At 56.2% G+C, this 23436-nt stretch overlaps 2 protein-coding genes across 2 annotated transcripts in view; both read left to right on the top strand.

Annotated features, from left to right (window-relative positions):
* Window positions 1-1580: 1580 nt before the first annotated feature.
* On the top strand, window positions 1581-21607 carry MLC1 (modulator of VRAC current 1). The gene is made up of 11 exons (XM_027108058.1): window positions 1581-1747; window positions 3186-3275; window positions 4618-4671; window positions 4914-5015; window positions 10236-10334; window positions 10704-10775; window positions 11610-11726; window positions 13633-13689; window positions 14324-14446; window positions 18588-18737; window positions 20245-21607. The coding sequence occupies exons 1-11, from the start codon at window positions 1583-1585 to the stop codon at window positions 20323-20325; spliced, it is 1110 nt and encodes a 369-aa protein (XP_026963859.1). The 5' UTR covers window positions 1581-1582; the 3' UTR covers window positions 20326-21607.
* A 783-nt stretch (window positions 21608-22390) lies between these two features.
* Window positions 22391-23436, top strand: part of TTLL8 (tubulin tyrosine ligase like 8) — a 41437-nt gene continuing 40391 nt past the window's right edge. Inside the window, 2 exon segments of the mRNA XM_027106031.1 lie at window positions 22391-22781; window positions 23045-23143. Of these exon segments, the coding sequence (XP_026961832.1) occupies window positions 22391-22781; window positions 23045-23143 (490 nt within the window).

The following is a 23436-nucleotide window of genomic DNA, read 5'->3' as shown; positions in this document are numbered from 1 at the left end:
TGTTCTAGAAACTAGTGTTGCCGCCAGAAACGAGGAAGTTCTTCCCAGGACGCTTTGGGCGGGGTTTGTCCTACGATCTCTAATTCAAGGCAGCTTGTTTGATTTCTTAGAGAACAACTTTGGAAAGGCACAGAAATGGTGAAACCTGCTTAATGCTTTTCTTTAAACAGAGAAGTGAAGAGTTCCATTGGTTGGACATTTCCTGCTAGTTCCACTTACTGCTTTAAAAGACAGTTAATAAGGAGGTTTGGGAGGTTTTTCAATCTATTTAAAATCCCTTCTTGACTTCACAGTTTGTGAAAATTAATTCTAATCCTTCTTGATTGGTTGATAAACGAAGACAACAGAGCATCCCATGATGGGAAACTGAAGCCTTTGCTCAAGCCTGATGTGGGCTTGTGGTCTGAGGAGGCAGTTTTGCAGAATGCTTTGGTTTGAGCCATTTAAGCGCTCCTGTGAGCACAAAGACTGGTGCTGTAATTGTGGGGCGCCAGTGTCTCTGGGCAAAGTGCCCTCCCGTCCTTTCCCTCTGCTTGGTGAGCAGAAAGAAAGGGCACAGCGGGACCCGGCACTGCCCACAGGAACCCGCGGGTCAGAATCCCAAGCAGTTCAAGGGCCAGGTCAGCCACGTTGAGCGCAAATGTGTGTGAGACCTTGTGTTCCTTGTGTGATCACAGGGGATGGAAAAGGGCTGCCGGAAAGGATGGAGAATAAGGCTTTGGATAAAAATGTTTGTTTCCAAAACAGGTACCCGGCCCTCCGGCCCGCCAGGATCCTGTGCTTGGTGCAGTTCTGCACTCAGGTACACCTCTTCTTCCGAGATGCCCACCCCAGCGCCTGCAACCTGTCTGCCTGCAAGGGACCTGACGAGGCCCCTCTGCTCCTGGCGGGGTTGGCGCAGGACGGAGCGGAACTCTGGGCCAGCAGTTATACAACCACCAAGAACTTTCCAGGATCCCTCGCTTCATGACCTCATTGAAATTCAGGAAGCGGTCCTCCTTGCCTGGCTTAAGTGCAGTTCTGCCAGGCTTTTGTCCTGTCTGTGAATAGTTCTTGCTGGACGCCCAAGGCAGGGTGACTCGGTAACAGGAGCCCCTCACCCAGAGACCGGCGCTCCCACACCAGAACTGCCGCAGAGGTAAGTGTGCAGACGGGAAACCCTCGTGTGGAGCACATCTGTGATCTCTTGTCCAGTTTGGAGTTTGGAGTAGCCAGCACATCATGAGACTCATAAGTGGAGCTGCCAGTGGAAGTGAAATTGAGGGGGCGGTGGGAGGGCGAAGCGCTTAAAGCCTGAAGTCCTGCTGTGAATCTAGACTGTTCAGGTTCGTTTTCCTGGGAAAGTGATTTTATGCACTTGTGGAATTAACTGCTTATTTTCTTCTTACAGTACTTCTATACAAATGATATCTCTTTTACTGAAAACGACTTAAAAATAAGTATTATTGAAAATCACTTCTTTGGGAGTTTTTTCAGAGTGATCAGAAGTGAAATTTGTAATCTTATCACAAATAAATGAGTGGTGGCGTGGTGAGTGCAGCGCTGCGGCCGCTAATGTCAGCCTTTGCCCCCCGGCAGCGCCATGGCCCGGGAGGAGCTGGGCTACGACCGGATGCCCCCACTGGAGCGCGGGCGGCCGGATGCGGGGAGCTACGCCCCGGACACCAAGCCCAGTGACCTTCAGCTGTCTTCCAGGCTGCCCCCGTGCTTCAGCCACAAGACGTGGGTCTTCTCCGTGCTGATGGGGGTGAGCAGCTCCGCGCCAGGCCCACGGAGACACCGTCCCCTCCGGGGTCCGCTGCCTGGGTGCTGTTCCCAGATGGCCCGGGGAGGAGCAGCCCCGGGCTACTTCTGCCTCTGAGAGACTCACGGGTGCCGATGTGCTTGTTCGCTCTGCTCTTTGAGTTATTTTCCTCAGCTGGTGAGGCTCTGTCCTGCTGGCCCTGCTGGCCTCTGGGCCGTGGCGGCTCTGTGTCCTGGCAGGGGTCGGACAGCCCAGGGCCCACGCTGAGCCTGCCGGCTCATGTGTTGTACCAGGGCGGCCTCCACGACCCTCACCTCCTGGGGGTCTGCAGTGGTGGGGAGGAGGGGCCACGCTCGCAGGACGGGCCTCTGGGGGGTGGACAGCAGGATGGCGTCCTGAGGCAGGAGCCCAGGGCCATGGGACCAGGGAAGGCTGAGGGGCCAGGGGCCAGGGCCAGCAGGGAGGAGGGGGCAGGCCTGAGGGGACCTTGCCTGGGGTCCCGGGACGTCTCCCTTCCGATATGCCTGGATAAGCACTTGGATGACAGAAGAAGCCCTTTTGGCCCAAGCGGGCGCGGTCACCTGGGCTGGCCACTGGACGCACCTCTCTGTGGGCAGGAGCTCGGGGGTCAGCGTGCCAGGGGCCGAGGTCCAGGATCCGGGCTGGGGTCTTGCCTCTCCCTGGGTCCCAGGCTCTGTGGGCCAGCCCCACGGCACCCTGGTTGTCCTGCCCACCCTCTCCCCAGCCGCTACCCTGTGCCACTGAGACGGGAACTCCCACTGTGTGGGTCGAAGAGGTCACTCCTCCCTCCAGCCCCCGGGTGGGCGGTGGGCGGCTGGTCAGCCTCCTCTCACTCCCAGGTCCTGGACTCTGTTGCCCGCAGCATCCGGCGGCCACAGCCCTTGATCCCGCTGCCCTCTTCTCCCTGAGGGGTGCGCCTTGGCCTCCCCCGCCCCCCGGGGCCCGCGGGCCCCAGTGCCCCCATTCCATGGGGTGCGCACGGCCCTCTGCCCACACCCGGGTCTGAGTGACCTTATACCAGTGACTTCGACCCCGTGGCCTCACCCTGTGCAGTGAGTTTCCATCTCTGGTGCCTTGAGCAGGATGGGGTTGTGTGCTTGGCTCTGTGCCTGGACCTGGGGGGCCCCGAGGCCCCTGAAATTGCACATGTGGGGTGAAGGCGTTTTCTGGGGAGTGGAGCCGCCATTTCTTGCTTTGAATTTTGACAGAGTTTCCTGTCCCCCAAATAAGTGTAGATACCCATAACCTACCCTGGGGGAGGGTGGGCGGCTGCCGTCCTGCAGGGAGGAGGTCTGGCGGGATCCAGGCGGGGATGTCGGTGTTGCACAGAGTTAAGTTGTGGTCAGAGGGCTAGTTGCTCAGCCTCCGCGTCTCCAGGCCTGACTGTGTCGTCACCCGAATGTGTGCTGCTGTCTTGCAGAGCTGCCTGCTTGTGACCTCGGGCTTTTCCCTCTACCTGGGAAACGTGTTTCCTTTGGAGATGGATTACCTACGCTGTGCTGCAGGTTCAGTGAGTAGCAGTCCTGTGCCAGCACTGATGTTTGAGGTTATGCACCTGGGTTTTTTGCTCTGAGATTTACCCGTTGCTGTCACTCGCTCCTCATTCAAACTCTCTTCCTATACTTTGCCTTCGAATAGCATCTGTTGCTTTTGAAAATGATCTATGAGGCAAGTCTATCTTACCCCACAGACTCCAGAGCAAGAACCGGCACTTTGATTTCCAACACGCAGGGGCACGCCGCCCCGGCTGCCCCGTGAGCCGGCAGGGAAGCCCCTCTGTGATTTGGGGCCACACCTCACCCCTCCCCGAAGCTTGTACCTGCTTCTGGACTCAGAGCCGAGGCCTGGGGAGCCGCCAGTCCTCATGGGGAGACGACCAGTGACTCCCACCAGCTCAAGCACAGGGCACATCCCCTGGGGTTTGGGGGGCCCTCTCGCCCATCTGCTCTCCTGTTCCAGCCCTGTCAGCATGCCCAAAAGTCTGAAAACACAAGACAGATGCAGCTGCCCTTACCGTGTACCCCCTGCCACAGGTTGCCCAGCCTCCACTCCCTTAGAAGAAAACCCCTTGAAAGAATTTGACCCGTTTCCTGCCCTTGTCTCTGGAACCTTCTAGGTGGCCCTTTGCTCACCACCGGAGCAGCCCTGGTTGGGGGTCACAGGGACCTCTGACCTCTGACTCAGATGGCTCCAGAGCCACGCTGACCTAGGCTGATGTCCCAGCAAAATCTTCGGTTACGTCCTTCACCCCCAGGGGTGACGGGCTAGGGAGACCGGTCAGGTGGTCCCACTGGGTCCTCCGTCGGTGCCCAGCCCCCATCCGACCCTTGTTGGGCTCACCCCCCGCCCCCAGATCCCACTGCAGGGTCTGGGCGGGGAGGTCCCGTTGCTGCAAGAGTGACACCGGCACGGCCCACGGGACCCAGGCTGGCCCCCCAACTCCGCCCCGCCCTGAGCCCAGGCTGGCCCTCTCCCTTGTCCTCGGCTCCAGGGACGCAGTGGGGACCTCTGACGAGGACCCCGGGGGCTCTGGGGCCCTGAGCATTTCTGCTCATTCACACGCAGATGGTTTCCCCTTTCTGCGTGACTCTTACCAAGACGCGCCTGGTCTCAGGCCACAGGAAGCTACATCTGCTTCTAAGCGCGTCCAGCTAGGACAGTCTTCATTTCGGTGTCTTTTTCATCATCAGAACAATTAAAACTCTTTCCAGAATTATTATTTTGAAAGACCCAGCACCCTTCAGCGTCGAGAGAGACCACTGCGTCTGATGGAGGGGGACATGTCTCGGGCCATGTGGGTTTTCAGGACACAGAGTGACCAGCAGGGACGCTCACCTGCTCTCTCTTTTCAGTGCATCCCCTCAGCCATAGTGAGCTTTGCTGTCTGGAGGAGAAACGTCAGCGCGGTAAGTCCAGCCTTCTGTCCGCACCCTCTGCAGCCCTGCACCCGCGCCGTGGGGCTTCCTTCAACCCCCCTCCCTCTGCCCCCAGGAGGGCGGAGGGGCCCGAGCTCGCAGGCATCCCCCCAGCTGACTCCAGGTGCCCCATCCTTGGGATGGGTGATGAATGCCCGGTTATGTGGTTGAATGTCACTTGGTTTCTTTCCTCACACAAAGGAGAACGAAACCCCTCCTGTCTTGTTTTCCAGATTCCCAACTTCCAGATACTGTTTGTGTCCACGTTTGCTGTCACCACGACGTGTTTGATCTGGTTTGGATGCAAACTTGTACTGAACCCGTCAGCAGTAGATGTAAGTCCCTGGAAAGCCACGTGGGTCCTCCTGGGGTCACAGGAGCCGAGGGCTCTGGTCCCACTGTGTCTGCTGAGCCCTGTGGGCTCGGAGCTGGCGTTAGTGAGCTATCTGCTGGGTAGTTACACCGGAGATGTGTATCGTAGCTCTTGAGTTTGAGAATTTCATTTAGGCTTCCAAAGAAAAGAATTGTCTTTAACGCTTTCACTGATTTCAGTGGACGAATTCACTGATTTTTGTATCTCTTTCACAACAGTTCTTAAACATTAACAGTAATGTAATAACATCTTTCATCAGATCTGCGATACTGCTGACATAAGTTGCCCTGTTACTTTATGTTCCGTTAAGAAAAATGGAAGAGTCTTGTCATTTAAATTACAATGCAGCAGAAAAAACATCTCTAGGAAACAGGACCTGATCAGAGATACCTCTGCTCTGTGTTCAACACGTTTTCTTTAAGATCGGGAAGAGGATGTGGTGGCCCGAGGACATCTCAGCCAGGTGTGTTAGGGCATGCAAAATGGGCAGACACGCGGATCTGAAAGGAGCACCTGTGCTGCCATCTTCTGCAGAAGAGACGATTTTCTCCTTTCTTGACATTTGCATTATTAAGCCCACGTAGCATGGTTGCTGGATGTGAAAATCAATGTAAAACAGTTGTTTGTGCCAGAAACAGAGGTTTTGGAAAATGTTATTTAATTACAGATATCATTTTATAAAGTTCCTGGGAATAAACCTAACAAAAAGTCTGGAGGCTCTTGTAGGAAATCATAAAGCCTCGCTGAGAATTACGACGCTTCTTTACCAAAGAAACCCTACGCAGAAGTGGGCGCCTGTCCCGTGGGTCCAGAGCAAGTGCGCCTGCAGGCAGGACCCAGCAGGTTTAGGTGGTGACCAAGGGCTGGGGTGGAGCCCCCTTGAAGAACATGTTTGGGGACTCACCTGCACCCCACAGCCATCCCAGCAGGACAGGAGAGCCGCCCCTGACCAGTCGGCCCAGGCAGCCCCACGTGCGCGGCCGCAGCCCCGGCCCGGAGCACAGCCGTGACCAGCCTGGGGGGGCCCTGCCCCCGGCCCGCCCACCACGAAGCCGCGGCCAGTCGTCCCGCAGACACAAGGAGCACACTCTGTACGGAAGGGGACGCGTTCTCTTGGCGTGGCCGGCCGGTCCCAGGGTACATGAGGAGCCTTGGGAGAAAGTGAAGGGCAGCAGGGGCCCACGCGGGCGCTCACCAGCAGGAAGCCACAGCGCCAATGCGCAGCTCAGGGGAGCCACACTCGTAATCAGAGGAGGTCAATGAAAGCCACAGGAGATGCCGTTTCCAGCGTCGGGACGGGCGGGAACCCAGGGTGGTTCCCTCACGTCCGACAGCTCCTACGCGCTGCTGCAGGCTCTGTGGAAAAGTCTGGAATTTGCAGGTCCTTTCTGAAGAAGTACATACACTGGGGAGCCCCATGGCACTCCTGGAGAGACACGCATGCATGTGACCAGGCGGTGTGTTCCTAGCAGCCCTGTGGATCGTGGCAAAAACTCCAAACCAAAACAGATAATCCAACGTCCATCACCTAGGGTGGTGCCCCCCAAGCGCACAAATGGACGAAGAAATTGTGAAAGATGCATGAAGCTTCATGCTCACAGCCTCCTCCTACTGGGTGCCTCCCCTGGAGCTGGACCCGCATCGTCCCCCAACCCAGGCCCCAGCGCCAGAGCCCGCCGTTAGCCACACCCTCAGGCTCCTGCCACCTCGAAGGTCCAGCCAGGTCATGTGCAGGACACGAAGCTCGGACACCTAAACACGTGGAAGGACCCCAGGACCACGATGTCAGGACCACCGGTGTCCAAACACAAGGTCACAAATGGTGAAACAGGAAACTGCAGCGTGAGGCCGCTCAGGAAAGGGGCTGCTCCCCTCCCCTGTCTCCCTGTGGAGCCGGGCGCTGGACTTGAACCTCCGCCCTGGGGACAGCCACGCAGGGCTTCGCTGTAGAGTCTCTGCTCCCTCTTTCCCACCTGCCATCCTTGCCTGGGCTGCTGCATGTCCGCCGTGGGCCCCGCTTTCTTTAGGGAAGGATCCAGCTCCACGGCCTCCAACGCTCCCCTTCCACAACTGGGCCGACGTGGGCACATGCCTTCGGGGTCCTCGTAGGCCGGGGAGGGGCGTGAGTCCACCTGGATTCAGCTAAGCCCAGGACACACCCTCACCGCCAGCGGGAGGCTGCCAGGTCCCATAGCCTTTCCCGCACTTGGCGTCCCCAACAGCCCCCGTTTTCCCGTCTGGTGACAGTGGCTTGCTGTCACCTCAGGTCACACTCTCCGATCACTAGTACTTTTGAGCCCCTCCTCCTGGGTGTCTGCCCTCTTGGGCTTCCTTCCCGTCCTTGACTTGTCCGAAATCAGGGGTCTCTTCCTGTGAGCCGCAGCACTTGCTGCCACACCGTGTGTCAAGTTCCCCCGCGAGCTGCTCGACGCCACGCTTTGTATTGTGGCTTCGTGACTCCAGTTGTCTTCCTTCTTCAAAGCTGACAGCTCCTATTTCAAATATATTTCAGGATAAGTTTATTGAGTTCCTCAAAAAATACAGCTGGGATTCTATTACGATTCCTTGATGTTTACAGAGTAGTTTTGTGAGAAGTGACATCTTTATTCCGTGGAGTCATCCCACTGAGAGCATAGACCGTCTCTCTACTGACTCATATCATCTCTGTCCTTTGTTAGGGTTGGAGAGTTCTGAGTATTCTTGGTTAGATAATCCCTAGATGATTCACAGATGTGTTGCTAGTATGAATGGTGTCTTATTTATTAAATTATATTTTTAGATGGCTTATTGCTAGTGCAGAGAGAGGCTACTGATTTTCATTTTTTCTTTATTTTGAAATATTTGAGACTGGAAGGAATTTGCACAAATAGTACAGAGCATTCCTGCGTATCCTTCATCCAGTTTTCCCCAATGAGAGCATCTTACACGGTCAAATCAGGAGACTGACATTGGCACATGTTAACTTAGACCTTATTCATATTGTACTGGTTTTTAAAAAAGGATTTTTATAAGTGGACTTTGTGTCTGGAAGCTTTGCTGGACTCGTATCCTCCGCATTTTCTGTAGGTTATGTTGGTTTCTCTATGTAGGTCACCCTATCGTCTGCAAGTAACGACAGTTTAAACGCTCCTGTTCAGTCTAACCGTGTTCCTTTTGCTCTATTGCTCTGGCCAGGACTTCTGCTACCGTGGGGCTCTCTGGCTTATTCCTGATTTTAAATAGGTTGTATCTAAAGAGTTTCCAATATGTTTTTTTTTTTTTAAATTTAATTTTGGCTGCTTTGGGTCTTTGTTGCTACTCGTGGGCTTCTCATTGCAGTGGCTTCTCTTGCTGTGGAGCACAGGCTCTAGGTGCGCAGGCTTCAGTAGTTGTGGCTCATGGGCTTTAGAGCGCAGGCTCAGTAGTTGTGGCGCATGGGCTTAGTAGCTCTGCGGCATGTGGGATCTTCCTGGACCAGGGATCGAACCTGTGTCCCCTGCATTGGCAGGTGGATTCTTAACCACTGCGCCACCAGGGAAGACCCCTTTGTCCGGTTTTAGAACCAGGGTTATACTGGCCTCATAAAATGAACGAGGCAGCTCTCATCTCTCTTTTGTTTTTTTGTAAAACCTTGATATGATAAGAAGTCGCTGCTTCTAGAAAGTATGGTAGACCTCACCTGTAAAATCCTCTCCATCGGGGCTGTTGGTGAGGGGTGGTCTTTCATTATTAGTGTTAAAGTTTTCGGTCTCTTCTTGTGTCAAATTTTGGGTTTTATATTTTTATCAAAAGTTTATCTATATCGTGCAGGTTTTCGAAATTATTAGTTTACAGTTGTTCATCTTGCTCACCGTTTTTAATTCAACCCAAATATTTTAGTTATTTCTCCTTTTCATTCTGAAATGTAATTTATATCTCTATTGTATCTCTTAGTAGTCTTTTCGAAGAACTGGCTTTGCTCTGTTAACCTCACTTTGTATTTCTGGTTGTCAGTCTCTGCCTGGAACCCTGATGAAACAGACATGTGGAATTATCTTAAAAGGTCACCCATTTATTATTGGTTTCTAATATCACTACATTGGGGTCAGAATGTACAACCTATAATGTATTGATTGTCCAGAATTTACCAGGGTTTGTTTTGTGGCCTAATAGATGGTCAATTTTTGTTAGTGTTACACAAATGCTACAAAAGAATGAAAATTCTATGTTTTATTTTGCATGTACAATTCTGTAGATCCAACTTATTAATTGCATTTGTTTTTAAATGTAGAATTTTTAAAAATCATCATTGAGTGTATAGTGAGGCCAAGAGATCAGGAGACGACTGCCACTGCAAAGATAGTTTATCACAGATCCCAAGAGGAGGGGGCCCCAGGGCCGGTCAGGAGGCAGGGAGAGGGGACATGTGGGCAGGAGCCTTCACTGGGTTTCTGCAGGGGGAGATGTGAGGCAGGGTGAGCAGGCTCAGACCTGCCAGCGTGAATAATCTCGGTGGGCTCAGGGCGGAGGGGCTGCCCAGGTGATTGGGGCAGGTGGCGGGAGAGGCCCATAGAGGCTCTCGATTGGTTGGTTTTATTTTATTTTATTATTTTTTTGGCCGCGCTGCCTGGGATCTTAGTTTCCCGCCCAAGGATTGAACCTGGCCACGGAAGTGAAAGTGCTGAGTCCTAACCACTGGACTGCCAGGAGATTCCCGACTGGTTGGTTTTATATCACACAGTTAAATCAACTTTGTTGGTGTATTGTCCTGTGGATTTAAACACAGGCACGGATTTCTGTAACTGCCAACAGTCAGGACGTGCATCAGCTCCGTAACCCCCAACCCCCTGGTGTTTTCTCTTTGGGACAATTATGCACAGAGCTGCTATAAACGTGGGCAGGTTTTGGTGTGAACGTAAGTTTTCATCCCTTTAGAGTAAATACCCAGGAGAGACCAAACACCAAGGAAGGTTGAGATCAGGGCAGACTACAACCCGAGGGCCAAATCCAGCCCTTGAGCCAACAGTAATTTAAAATCAAAAACCCACCAACCAACCAACAAAAAGACAGACGTGAGTCAGAGCTGTGTGCCTGGCATCTGGCTCTGGACAGAAAAGTTGCCGAGACTTTGAAGAGGCGTCTAAGCCCCTTCGTGGGATTGTCCACGTTTATGGGATGAAAGAGAAGAAGCCGTTTTACAGACGTATGTGTTCTCCTTTGGCAGATCAATTTCAATCTGATTCTGCTGCTTCTGCTGGAGCTTTTCATGGCAGCCACGGTGATCATCTCTGCGCGGTCCAGCGAGGCGCACTGCAAGCAGAAGGTTGGTCCAGCCTGAGGCACGGCTGCACCGCAGACCCGGCTGCGGAGCAAGGGGCCAACGGCCCCAGGGAGGCAAACCTGGGGATGCAGCACCATCTCCTCCGTAGCCTGATCCTGACCAAGTAACACCACCCCCACCCCCCAGTAGTGTTACACGCAGAGACCAAGTCCGCCTAAAGTATCACCTTGTAAACTAGGACTTCAGCAATCAAACGCATTTTCACCTGCAACGAGAAGGTCCGTGTTTGAGCTTTTGCGCCGAAGTCTGGAGATCCAGGAGCGTCTTCCAGATGCTCACGTTTCAGACCATCACCCGAGCGACGGCCTGGACGGACGGCCACCCCTGTGATGAGGTTTTGTTTCTTTTCAGGGCTCCATCTCCGAGAGCACCAACATTCTGTATGAAGTGACATTTCCTGCTCGGGTCCTGAAATCCTATTCCGTAAGAAAAGCTTTTCTTTCTCCTTATTTTATTTCATTGTGGGGGGAGTACTAGATAAATATGGTGTAGGCGTGTCCCTGGTACATGAACTGTCCTGGTTGACAGTACACCCTCTTTTACTCTCAATGTGTCCATAAATTATATGTTAATTGTGTTTTCACTCGTTTATGTCCTCTCCAAAATCTTTTAGTCTACTCGTTCTATTACTGAAAGATCTGTTAAAAACCTCCCAATCTGTGGGCATTATCAATTTGTCTTTGTAATTCTGTAGCTTTTCACCATAGAGTTTTGGAGCCTGGGTTTTTAGGTACACGAAAGTTTAGAATTCCTTCCTTCCTTCATTTTTTTTTTTTTTTAATCATTACGAGCAACTCTCTGTAGTAGTGGCTTTTGCCATAGAACATATATTGTTAACTACGTCAGTTACCTCTCGGTTAATATTTTCCCAGTGTATCTTCCCCTCTTCTTCCAGCTCTTCCCGTCCTTACATCTGGGCAGTTTCTGTACAGAGTGTTGGTGCCGTTTGAATTGAGCTGGTTCACTCAGAGTGCAATTCCTGACACTTTCATATTTATTTCTCCATCTTTTTGTTTCCTATTTTCTATACCTTTTCCCACCTTCCTTTGAATTGGCAGGAGCTTCTTCCTTCCCTTTCCCACAAATTTGGGTTGGAAATATGCGTTTTCGATATCCCCTTGGAGGTTATCCTCAGTGTCTCAGCACGGGGCGCCCTGATGCTCTGCCCTGAACTCACAGGACCCTCTGCACCCCCGCCCCCTTCCAGGGACCCCGGGGAGCCTGCCCGTTCCCCTGGGTGACACTCTCTGCCCCCAGGTCATCGAGGTGATCGCCGGTGTCTCCGCCATCCTTGGAGGGGTCATCGCTCTGAACGTGGATGACGCCATCTCAGGCCCGCACCTTTCGGTGACGTTCTTTTGGATCTTAGTGGCCGTGAGTACACACTGGGTGGCCCTCGTCAGTGTGGCCGACCTTTGAGCTCGGTTTTGGGGCAGTCAGGCTGGAAAGCAGCGGGAGGAGGGGTGGGGGTGGGGAGTGGGCGCTGGTGGGCCGAGCAAGATGCTTCCCAGGTCCTCGTGGGCCCCAGACCAGGGCGATTTGGGAACCGAGGATTAAATGAGTCGGGATGTTAGCTGGTATTATTATTATTATTATTATTTTAAACTGGCTTGAGGATACCAGTACCTCATACAGATGTATTTTTGTAATCATGATACTATTTACTCCCTCAGATTAGCTATTTTTTTTAAAAATATAAATTTATTTATTTATTTTTGGCTGTGTTGCTGCGCGCAGGCTTTCTCTAGTTGCAGCGAGCAGGGGCTACTCTTTCATTGCGGTGCGCGTGCTTCTCATTGCGGTGGCTTCTCTTGCTGCGGAGCACGGGCTCTAGAGCGCAGGCTCAGTAGTTGTGGCGCACGGGCTTAGTTGCTCCACAGCATGTGGGATCTTCCCGGACCAGGGCTCGAACCCGTGTCCCCTGCATTGGCAGGTGGATTCTTATCCACTGCGGCACCGGGGACGCGGTAGCTGCTATTAGTATTTTATATTTTTTGTATTAGTTTCCCTGAAAAGTACTTGTTTTATTATTTTATAACATATAACATTCATATTGTTTTATAATACGTTTTAAAATGTAATACATTTATATTATTTTACATTGAATACGACTACCGTAAATGCCTAGCACCGCACCTGGTGCTTGGTAAGTGCTTACTGACTACACGGTCACTGTTCTAAACATGGGCCTTTCATCCTTTTACAAGTAAGTCCGAGTTGACTTACGTAATTTAATGTTGTTTAGAGTTTAGCTGAAATGCGGCCCGGGGAACACACGGCCCACAGGCTTCGGCCCCCCTTGGCTGTGCTGCCGGCTGGGTATGGGCCACACATCCGCTTGGAGCAGCTGCGATGGGCCCCTGCACACCCGAGTTTCCACGTGTCACGTGGTGCCCCCAAACCACAGGCTCCTGTGCTTGGTGCTCCCATACCAAGGGCCTGGGCATTTCCTTTTCCTCTGTGGGAGTGTGGATGGGTAACTGGGGCCCGGACACACCTGGGCCCAGCAGGCTGTGCTGGGCTGGGGCGGCGGACCCCTGGGCGCCTGGACCCCCAGCTGGGGGGCAGATGGATGGCAGGGGGCTGGGCCCAGCACTCAGCAACCTCGAGGAAGCCCTGTGCTCCCCTGAGCTTCCCTCTGCCCGAATCGTGTAGAACTAAATCAAGCTCCTTAAAATAAGTGGGAAAAGGCATTTATTGATTACAAAGGGACAGGAATGCTGGTCCAACGGAGGAGCCCCCAGTGTCAAACATGGTGGGCAGGGGCGCGGTGTCTCCAGGGGCCCTGAGTCTGATAGCCCAACCGAGCCCGCCAGCGGCCAGCTGGCGCTCCCTCCAGAAATGCAGCATCGTGGAGGCGGCACTGCTGAGCGTCAGCTGAGGCCTCCCCGTCAATGAGGCCAGCGAACTGACAAGAAACATGAAGCGTGATCATCGACTGGGTCCTGAGCTGGGGACAGACCCAGCTGGACCAGGACATCATCGGAACAATTGCAAGTTGGAACACAGACCCTGCCTCGGACAAAGCTGCTGAGTCTGTTACGTTTCCCCGGTGCGGTGCTGAATCGAGACCGAGCAGTAGACACGCACACGAGCATCTGGGGGCGGGTGCCGCGCCTGAGAGAGCAGGTGTGCGGGTTCCAGGCTGCTCTGCCTCTCTTGCACGGATCCCCGGCTCTCCTAGCGACCAGGATGGCCCGAATCAGAACGGGAGGGTACACGTTTGGGATCTGACTTGCTGGGCTCTCATCTCTGAAGCCTTTCTTTTTCCTTTTCTTAGTGTTTTCCAAGTGCCATTGCCAGTCATGTGATGGCAGAGTGTCCCAGCAGATCTCTGGTAGGTGAAGCCCGGCCGGGTTCCAGGCACCCACGGAGCGACCTGCCGGGCTGGGCGGGGTCGGGGGCGAGCATCTGAGGGGCGTCTGCAGGCTGCGGGCTTGAGGGGGCTTTGCGACTGTCCGAGGGCTGGGCTGTCTGTGGAAGTAAGCAGAAACGGCCCATTTGGCATAAGAGTCGGGAGAGATTCCTGGGACTCAGCAGAGGCGGCGCCCTGTCCGGCTGTGGATGTCGGACAGTGACAGTCGCTAAACCGGCCCAAGTGAGCTTCCGAGCTGGTGCTGAGCTCAGCCGACACCTGGGCCTGCGTGGCCTCTGGGCCAGGCATGGCTCTCCGAGGCGGGAGGGCCTTGGGAGGTCGCAGGAGCAGGTCAGAGGGCACTGGGAGGAGGCCATCAATTCCTAAGCGCTATGTTGTCAACAGAGCGAATTGCGCCTAAGTTGAGAAAACTCGCGCGACACGTGGTGAGCTTTGAGTTAAGGGGCAGACCGAGCACAGAGACTCAGCAGGCGCCCCAGGCTGGACGCAGACACACGCCGCTCGTAACTCCCGCTGTGTGATTGCCGGGCCGCGCCCTCTGTCCAGGCAGTGGCTCCCAGACCCCGACCTCCCACTCTTGTCTGCTTCCCGCCAGGTGGAGGTGCTGATAGCCATCTGCAGCCTCGCGGCCCCGCTGCTGTTCACGGCCTCGGGGTACCTGTCCTTCAGCGTAATGAGAATCATGGATGTCTTTAAAGATTACCCGCCAGCCTTCAAGGTGGGTGTTCTTTTATTTTATTTTAAACTCTAGAAACACGATGCCGCTGAGCAGCTGAGCCGCTGCCCACGTCGGGGCAGATGGCCGGAGCTGGCTTTGCACACGGCCTGACGCGCATGGAGCTGGTTCTGCTAATTTGCTTTTCTCCGTGCACTGTGAGGCGTCTGTGCACCCTTCTCTGATGCCCGTTCTGCCCGGCACTGCTCAGCTGCTTCTGTTCTTCTCCTCTGGGCTGCTCTGCCCTGGGCACCCCCCAGACACCCCTCTTCACAGGCGCCTTACATTTTCTCGGCCCTGTTCCCATCCACTTGCATTTAAGAGTCACCGTCTGTCCAGTTTCATGAGAGACCCCATTGGTTCCTGGGTCAACTGAGGAGAGTGAGAGCCTCCCCTCTACGGGGGCTTCTCGGGGGTCCAGCGTCCTCCCCGCAGGCTCGGGCTCTGGGTGACGTTAGTTTCAGTATAGACAGTGTTTGCCCCCAAATGTTTATCATGAGAAATTTCAAACATGTGGCAGAGTTGAAAGGTTAATGCAGTAAACACTGAGATTCCCTGGTGGTTTACGTGTGTGTCCGTGTGCGTGTTTATGCTGACGGGTGGGTGGAGCACACAAATGGCCATCGTTTTCCAGAGGCATCTGAAAGCGAGTGGCAGAGGTTTGAGGTGACCCTTCGCCCTTAGATGCTCTGGCATCTCAACAGTAAGGACAGTCTCCTGCACAGCTGAGGTGGCTGACGTGCTAGGTGACAGCACATTGTCCCCTCAGACCGTCCCGAGAAGATGCTTCGTGGGCTGAGGTTCTCAGAGCTATGAGGGTCGCTCAGTCTCTTTGGATCTGGGACAGTTCCCACTTCTCCCCCAGGACACTGACCTTTCGGAGTCCAGGCCAGTTGTCCGGGAGATGGTCCCACCTGTGGATCTGTTTGCAGTGGCGTCAGCGGGAGCGAGTCCAGGTGCACTGGTGTTGCCATCCTGGCCGGCTTGCAGCGGCTGCCAGGGTGCCTCTCGGAGGGCAGGCGATCCCTCGCAGGACGGAAGCGCCTGTGGGCAGCACTGAGGGCTGCTCGCGGCCAGGGCCACAGGGGAGGCCGGGGCGCTCACGCCTGCGCCTGCCCGAGAACCCCACGGAGGACGTGTGTGTGTCGTTGTCGGCAGAGCGCTGCATCCTTTGTTCTTCGACGCTCAGGGCGACCCACCCCTGGGCTCCCAGATGCCAGCACGTCCTCCTCTCCCGTCAGACGCTTGAGATGGCCCGGGCTCACCTGGTCCTGGTCCTGCCGTGTCTCGCCCTCGCCCCTGGAGGGGGGCCGTGTACCCATTCCTGTGGGGGCATCATTGCTCCTGAGCCCTGTCAGTGGACGGAGCTGAGAAATGTATGCCCACTTAAAGATCCCTGACGTATATTGCTATTTCCAATTCAGATTTTACGTTCTAGGGTTTTTTCCCCCTTAACCTCTGTTATTTTATATTTGCATCACTTTTCTCTTAGTCCAAAAATCCTGGTAACATTGAATATAGTTACTGCTTAAATTTACCTGACGACTCACACGTGTTCACAATTACAGGCCCCACTTTCGACCAGCAGCGCACCTGCTGGGTGAGGGACGGCTCGCTGTACGCGGAGGTACGGTCATGTGCTCTGCGAAGGCACCCCTTCTGTGAGCGGTCCTGCTACACAGTCAAGTTTGATGGTTTCTCTCTGTATTCAGTTTTAGGCTCTGATGCTTTTTCCCTCTTAATAGTATTTTTGAATTTATAAAACTTTCACGTGGTTCAAGTCAAACCATCTGAAAGGCAAATTCAGGGGAGTTGTGGTCCCATCCACGGCTTCCCCGATTCCTTCTACAGGTAACCTACAGTGCATATTATTATTTTCCTTCTTTCCTACAAAACAGGTCACTCTAACCACGCTTCTACACCTCACCTTTTTCTTTTTTTAACTTAATTTCTCCTGGGGGCTCCCGTTTTCCCTCCCACCAACGGTACGAGAGCACCTGCTTCCGCGTAGCTGGGGAGGGTCGCCACGCTGGGCTTTGTAACACAGGTGAGAGACAGAGCCTCGGGTGGGGCCGTTACGCGCATCTCTCTGAAAATGAGTGACCTCTTGTGTGCCTACAGTGCTGCATTTCCCCAGTAACCTCCGTCCGTGTCTCTTGACCATTTCCTAGTGGGCTTTGAGAACGCTGCTAACGCAGGGAGCCCAGTCCTCCGTCAGACGCAGAAGATGCAAGCGGCAGCCTCAGCCTGGCAACTGTTTTCACTGCTTGTTGTGATTTTTGTCATGTAGAAACTTTGTTGTCGTCGTCGTTGTTGTTGTTTTTTTTGCGGTACGCGGGCCTCTCACCGTTGTGGCCTCTCCCGTCGCGGAGCACAGGCTCCGGACGTGCAGGCTCAGCGGCCATGGCTCACAGGCCCAGCCGCTCCACGGCATGTGGGATCCTCCCAGACCGGGGCATGAACCCGTGTCCCCTGCATCGGCAGGTGGACTCTCAACCACTGTGCCGCCAGGGAAGCCCTGTTGTTGTTTTTACGTAGTTAAATTTGTCAATATTTTCCTTTATTGCTTCTAGATTTTAAGTCACAATTAGAAAGGCTCGTACTTGTGTTTCCGCGGGAGTTTAACCTGGAGTGCAGCACAAGGAGTGGGCCCCATCGGACTTTCCTCAAATGGCTCGTGGTTCAATGCTGTTAATTGAAAAGCCCACCTTTTCCTCAGTCGTCTGAGACTCTGCCTTTATCACGCACTGAGCTTCGGTCTGTTTGCGTCCGTTTCTGCCCTGACTGTCCCCCCTCGGCCGGTCCGTGCCGCCAGGTGCACCCCGGAGGTTTGCACCAGGCATCGCCACCTGGCCTGCTCGATGCCTCGCGGCCGGCTGCCCTGCGTTTCGGGGCTGACTCACTTCTGTCGCTTGCTGGTTCTTCCTTATGAATGCTATTTATTTATTTATTCATCCATTTATTTGTTTATTTGTTTATGGCTGCGTTGGGTCCTCGCTGTTGCACGTGGGCTTCCTCTAGCTGCGGTGAGGGGGTGCTATTCTTCATTGCGGTGCGCGGGCTTCTCATTGCCTCATTGCGGCGGCTTCTCTTGCTGTGGAGCACAGGCTCTAGGCACGCAGAGCTTCAGTAGTTGCGGCACGTGGGCTCAGTAGTTGTGGCTTGCAGGCTCTAGAGCACAGGCTCAGTGGTTGTGGTGCACAGGCTTAGTTGCTCCGCAGCATGTGGGATCTTCTCGGAACAGGACTCGAACCCATGTCCCCTGTGTTGGCAGGCGGATTCTTAACCACTGCCACCAGGGAAGTCCCTCTATGAATTTTAGAATCACCCTGCCTGGCTCTAGATAGCCAGCCCAATGTTGCATCTTTTAAAAAACTGGACTCATGGTTAAATGTGCATATAAACTTCAGAGCTGTTGAGTCTTTTTGGTTTTTTTCTAAGTGACATTTTCTGGGCTCTTCTTTGTCTTAACGTCGCGTTGTTTTGTATTTCTGAGGCTGGAAGGACACCCCTGCAGTGTGGGGAGGGGCCAGTGCTCTGTGGATGTCCTTGCAGCCACTGGGGCTTCCTCTAGTCCTGGGCAGACCCCTCCTCACCAGCAGCCAGTGCCGCACCCTCCAGCCTCGAGACGGATCTGTCGACCGTGCCTGTGTCCCGCCGCCCCGGACCCTGTCCCTGTCTCTCGTCCGGCTCGGGGCCTCCACAGCAGACCTCCGCCCCATCTGGGCACCCTCGGCGAGGCCACGGGTGGTTTCAGTGGCTCTGCTGTGGACACGAGTGGTTGTTGGGAGGCCTGGATGACTTGACCCGGGCAGCGGCACCATCACCCTGTCGCCCCACGAGGCGGGTCATCTTTGTGTCCCTCTGTTAAACCCAGAGCAGAAGTGATTTCCTCAACTCTCTCTCACTGAGACAGAATGTTCCTGCTCAGGCTGGTGACGTAACAGGGCACAGTGGAGTGAGAGCCTGAAACCGCTCCACACAGACTGCGGCAGGGCTCACGGTCTGTGCTTCGGGGCCACGGCCTGGGAAGCCTGTGCGCTGCCTCCCTGGGCAGTGGGCCCACGCGGTGGGGCCCTGGGGGCGGCTGAGAGCCAGGAGGAGAGGCCCCGGGCTGCTCACCGCCTGTCTCCACCCCCGGCAGTCCTACGACGCGCTTCTGTTGCTGCTGATGCTGGAGCTGCTGCTGCAGGCGGGCCTCAACACGGCCACGGTCATCCAGTGCGTGCGCTTCAAGGCAGGCGCATCCTGGGACGCTGCACAGACCGGCCCGCAGGGACGCCCGGCGGGAGAGGTGAGTGGCCTCCGAGCGAGCGTGGCTCCCTGTCCCGTCCCGTCCCGTCCCATCCCAGTGGGGCTGTCTTCCCAGGGCCCTGGGCAAAGCGACGCCCACCTGCGCTGACTTCTTTCAAGACCTGTTGGGTCACTTCGTATTTTTTAAAATGCCCCAGAAAAATCTTGGAAAGGTACAATACGTTATACGCTCTTTAAGCCAGCCAGGCCAACACAAATCCATTTCTGGAAAGGTGTTATGGACTGAATGCTTCCAGTTCTACTCTTACAAATGTAGAAGAGAACTTGGCAGACATCTGCATGGACCACAGAGCTTTCCCTCCTGCGACTCGTCAGGGTGCCCACTACAGATGTGGCGTCAGCGACCCCTGGCCGGCGGGCTCTGAGGGTCACGCCAGCCCCTCGGCCAGGCTCGAGGCCGCTGCACTTTCCCCAGGCCCTGCCTCTTGTCCCCACGGCTGAAAGGCTCCTCCCCGTGAGCTGCCCACTGTGGTGCTTTTCCCGGGCAAACCTGCCCACTGTCCTCCAGGTGCTCCGTGTACCTGGGAGGGTGCCGCAGGGCCCTCCCTGCAGGCGCTTCTCCCGCCCAGCCACCACCCGGGCCCGCCCCGTCTCACGTCCTGCTCTGCTGCTCTCCGGCAACACGTCCAGCGCGGCCAGCCTCCCGCCTTCGTCACCCTGTCGCCCCACGAGGCTTCTCCCGCCCTTCCCGGGGGACGCACTCTGGCGTCTGTCGTTGGCCCTTCCTCAGCCACCCTACCTGCCCCACCTCTCCCTTCGCTGCACTTCTCATATGGCGTCGTTTGGTTGTTGTTTTTACCCAGTTGTGGTCAGTCCCCAGCGGGGTTGGCTTTGTCCCTGGGTCCCACGTGAGGTCCCCCTGGTTCTGCGTCAGGACGCCAAGGTGCAGTGTCAGGCCAATGAATCCTCCCCCCATGTTCCAGAACTGCCAGTTTGGGGGGCGCAGGGGGTGCTGAACCGGGCAGCTGTCCTCCCTGTTTGGTGACCGTTGCCTCAAGCGTCCTCCCTCCTCTGTTGTCATGCCCCTGGAGTTGCCTTCACAGCCTCCGGGGCCAGGTCAAGACCGCTTCTCTGTGGAGTGTCCAGCCTCTGCCCCCAGGAAGAGCTTGGAGGGACTTACCCCTGCACCCTGGTGTGTATCATTCCACAGTCAGCAGTATTTACTGAGCACCTACTGAATGCAGACGCTGCTCTGCCAGGTGCTGGGATGCAGACCCACAGGAAGAGGCCTCACGAGGCAGGGGCAGGTTCCACCCGAGCCCCCGGCTCCCCGGCTGTTGGGAGGATGCCCACTCACGGCAGCCTCCCACCCCCCATCCAGAGCCCACCCCGCAGCCCAGGCCCCGCCCCTGTGGAGGACATGTGCTCTGGGTCGTGGCCGGAGGTGCCGGGGCTCTGGACAGCAGAGTAGTGAGAGGGAACTGAGCCTCCTTCCTGCTTCCTGCCGCGTGGGTGGCCCGGGACAAATAACTCTTTGCCTGTCTCAGTCACAGGTGGCCAGAAGCCCCCTGAAGGAGTTTGACAAGGAGAAAGCGTGGAGAGCCGTCATGGTGCAAATGGCCCAGTGACTGCGCACCCCTCTTGTTAACTTAACGCACAGACTCTAGTCGTCCCTGAGCCGCGACCTTCCAACTCGCCCCTCCCCTTTCGTAGGGCAGGCTGGGCTGCAACGTGGAGTTTTCATTTCTTACGGTAGTTTAATTTTGAAATAGGCAAACGTTGACTATTTTGCGCCGACTGGGGGGGTTGGAATCAGTTCAGTGCTCCGGAGGTGGCCTAACCACAGGAGCAGTGGCACGGGGCCCCCAGGTAAGGGAGGGGCCCACGCTAGAGCTGAATTCTCCAGGCGCTGACATTTGGGCAACCACGGGTCTCTGGGTTCCCGGTCCGACCAGTGACCGGCTGCCGGTGTCTGCTCCTCCAAACCTCGCCCCGCCTCCCTGCCCTGCTTTTGTAGAGCACCTACTGTCCGCAGCCAGCACACACACCTCGCTAAGCCATGCGTGGATCTCACCCATTTCGGCCCTTCTCTTCTTGGCGGCCCCGCCCGCTGACTGAGCATGGATTCCTTGACGAGGGCAGAGCTGCTTCCGCCCTGTCTCGAGAGCCCGTGGGGCTACTTCCCCCAGAACCAGGGGTGCAGGGCAGCCCCCACCCCCAATGTGCAGCCTTCCCCACGTGAAACCCACCTGCCTGCGTTTCTGCTCTCTCTATACTTAAACCCAGTCTTTCCGGAAGGGCCCCCGTTCAGTGGCTCTGGTCCATGCACGGGTGTCCTACACGGCCAGTGGAGACCCAGCTCAGCAGCGGTCAGCCTGCACCCGTCCTGAGCCCTCTGTCAACAACACTGGGGCCAACCCCCTCCACTGTGGCAGCTCAGTGTTCTCTGGGGTAAGGCCCTTGTCCAAGGCTCTGAAAACTGACAGCTCACATCTCCACGTCTCGGTGGCCTCCGTGTCCCGGGCGGGCCAGGAAGACGAATGCCTTGGTCAGGCCCCCAGACAAGCACGGGGGCAGCAAGGTGGCTCTCACCTGCATGCACACAAGCAGCCCCCACCCAGCCACAGCCCACGGGGCCCCCTCCCCTTCCTGCAGCTCCCCAGCCTGGACGGGAGCCAAGGGGACAGTGCAGGTGTGGCTGATGTCTCCTGGGGGTCCAGAAAGTCTGAGTCTTAGAGCTGGAATGAGGTGCCTGGGGGCTTAACACAGGCCTGCACTCTCTTATTTCAGAGAGAGCTTGAAAAATCCACACAAATGGGGTTTTAAAAGTGTATAGTCCTGTCTCTGTCAATTTACATTTTTGTGTGACATAGTTTAATACCGCCTGAGCAATAAATGCTAACACGTCAACGTGGCCCAGGTGCCTGTTTAACTCTGGGTCTCTGGGTATTTCCGGGCCCAGGTCTGAAACAACTGAGAGGTAAAGCATAGGAGGGGGACGGGGGCGAGGGCCACCTTTTAATTTATTCATGATTTATGTTGCCCTGAGCCAGTCTGCAGTGGGATCTGGTGGAGACGGGAAAGGCACTGGGGCCCACCCAGGAGAATGCCCACCACCCCTCATTGAGTGGGCGCAGAACCTCACTTTCGGGTTATCTTGGGTAGTTAGATGCAAAATAAAGATTTTTAAACCAAATAAAGACGACATGTAGATTTGGGAAAGTTACCAGGAGGAAAGGCACTGATGGGGTGGGCGGGTCTTTCCTACTCACCCCTCCCTCCGCGAAGATGCTGGACCAGAGACGCAGGATATCTGGGTGGGCTGGGACACTGGCCGATGCTGGGAACCCCCGGGGCGGCGGGTCAGGCCCCACAAGTGACCCTGGGGACACCAGAGCACACTCCCTGGTGGGCTGGGGGCGTTCTGCTGGGGGACATCGGATGTTAGGTGCAGAGGGAGGCCCGAGGTGTGGACCAGAAAGAGGCCCGAGGGTCCCAGGACACAGCCTGCCCTGGACAGCCCGGCTGGTTCCGCAGGGGCGGGGGCCCGGGTGTGGCCCTCGGGTCTTTATGACCTGGGGGGCTCTGACTGCCAGGGCGGGTCTGTGTGACTCTGACACCCGGAGCAGGGCGGGACCGCGTGATCCCAGGCGGGGCGCGCGCCACTCCCTGGCCCTCCTCCCCGCGGACACCATGCCCGGCCCCCGGCGCCCCGGCCCCCGCGCGGGCCGTGGCCGCGCCTCGGACTGCAGCCCCTGCCGGGGGCCCCGCCTGGATGCCCCCGACCGCGGCCTGTGGGACCCCACGGCCCCCGCGCGCTGTCGTCCCCGGAGCCGAACTCTGAGCCGTCCCCGGAGCCGCACTCTGAGCCACTCCCGCAGCCGCTCCCGCCGCCCCCTGCCGCCCGCGCGCCCGCGCAACCCCACGCCCCGCTCCGGCCGCCGCCGAGCCGCGCTCCCCGGGCCCCGCTGCCGGCGCCCCGGTACTGCTGCACAATGCGCCGCGCGGCCCGGGCCCGTCACCCCGGGCAACCGGAGGACGCGGGACGGCGCGACGCGGGGCGAGGGCACGGGCCCCCTCCCGGGTGAGCACGGGGCCAACCGCCCTCCGCCCCTCCGCCCCTCCGCCCCTGGGATTCTAGACCACCCCCGCGGAGTCCCGGACCTACCCTTCCTTCGGAGCTCCTGACCGCCCCCTACTCCAGACCTGCCCAGCCCTACACCTCTGGACCCCGCCTTCGGCCCCCCACCCCGACCCTAGCCTGCGCCCCCCAACCCCAGACTTCCCCCCCCACCTCCGCCCTGCTCTTGCCCCTCTGCTTCTATCAGCACTGATACCCTCTTGCAGGGGTCCAGGCAGTGGAAGGGAGGAAAGTTGAGGTGCCCGAGGCCGAGGCCGGAATGGAACCGTCTGCGTCATCGGAAGCGGAGCGGAGAGGAGAATCTAGTCAGTATTGTCCTGAGCCCGCCGCCCTGGGTTTCCTGAAAGGGACCGCCAAGCTCAGGCTCGGGGAGGGGGCATCCGTCTGTTCTGTTGATCTGTCTGCCCGTCCTTATTCCGAAGTGCCTGCTTTAATTCCAGGAGCCTCGTAATGTCTTAATATTTATCTGACTTTGTTCTTCAAGATGCGCTCAGGTTTTCTTGGACTTTTGCATTTTTAGAATCGATTGTTAATATAAGCCCCCCCCCCCAACACACACACACACACACACACACACACACACACACACACACACACA

Source organism: Aethalodelphis obliquidens, unplaced genomic scaffold (assembly GCF_003676395.1).
Source record: "Aethalodelphis obliquidens isolate GAN/ISIS:26980383/991018 unplaced genomic scaffold, ASM367639v1 scaffold8, whole genome shotgun sequence".
Taxonomy (NCBI): Eukaryota; Metazoa; Chordata; class Mammalia; order Artiodactyla; family Delphinidae; genus Aethalodelphis; species Aethalodelphis obliquidens.
The sequence above is the reverse complement of the archived record's forward strand: the minus strand, read 5'-3'. Positions and strand labels throughout refer to the sequence as shown.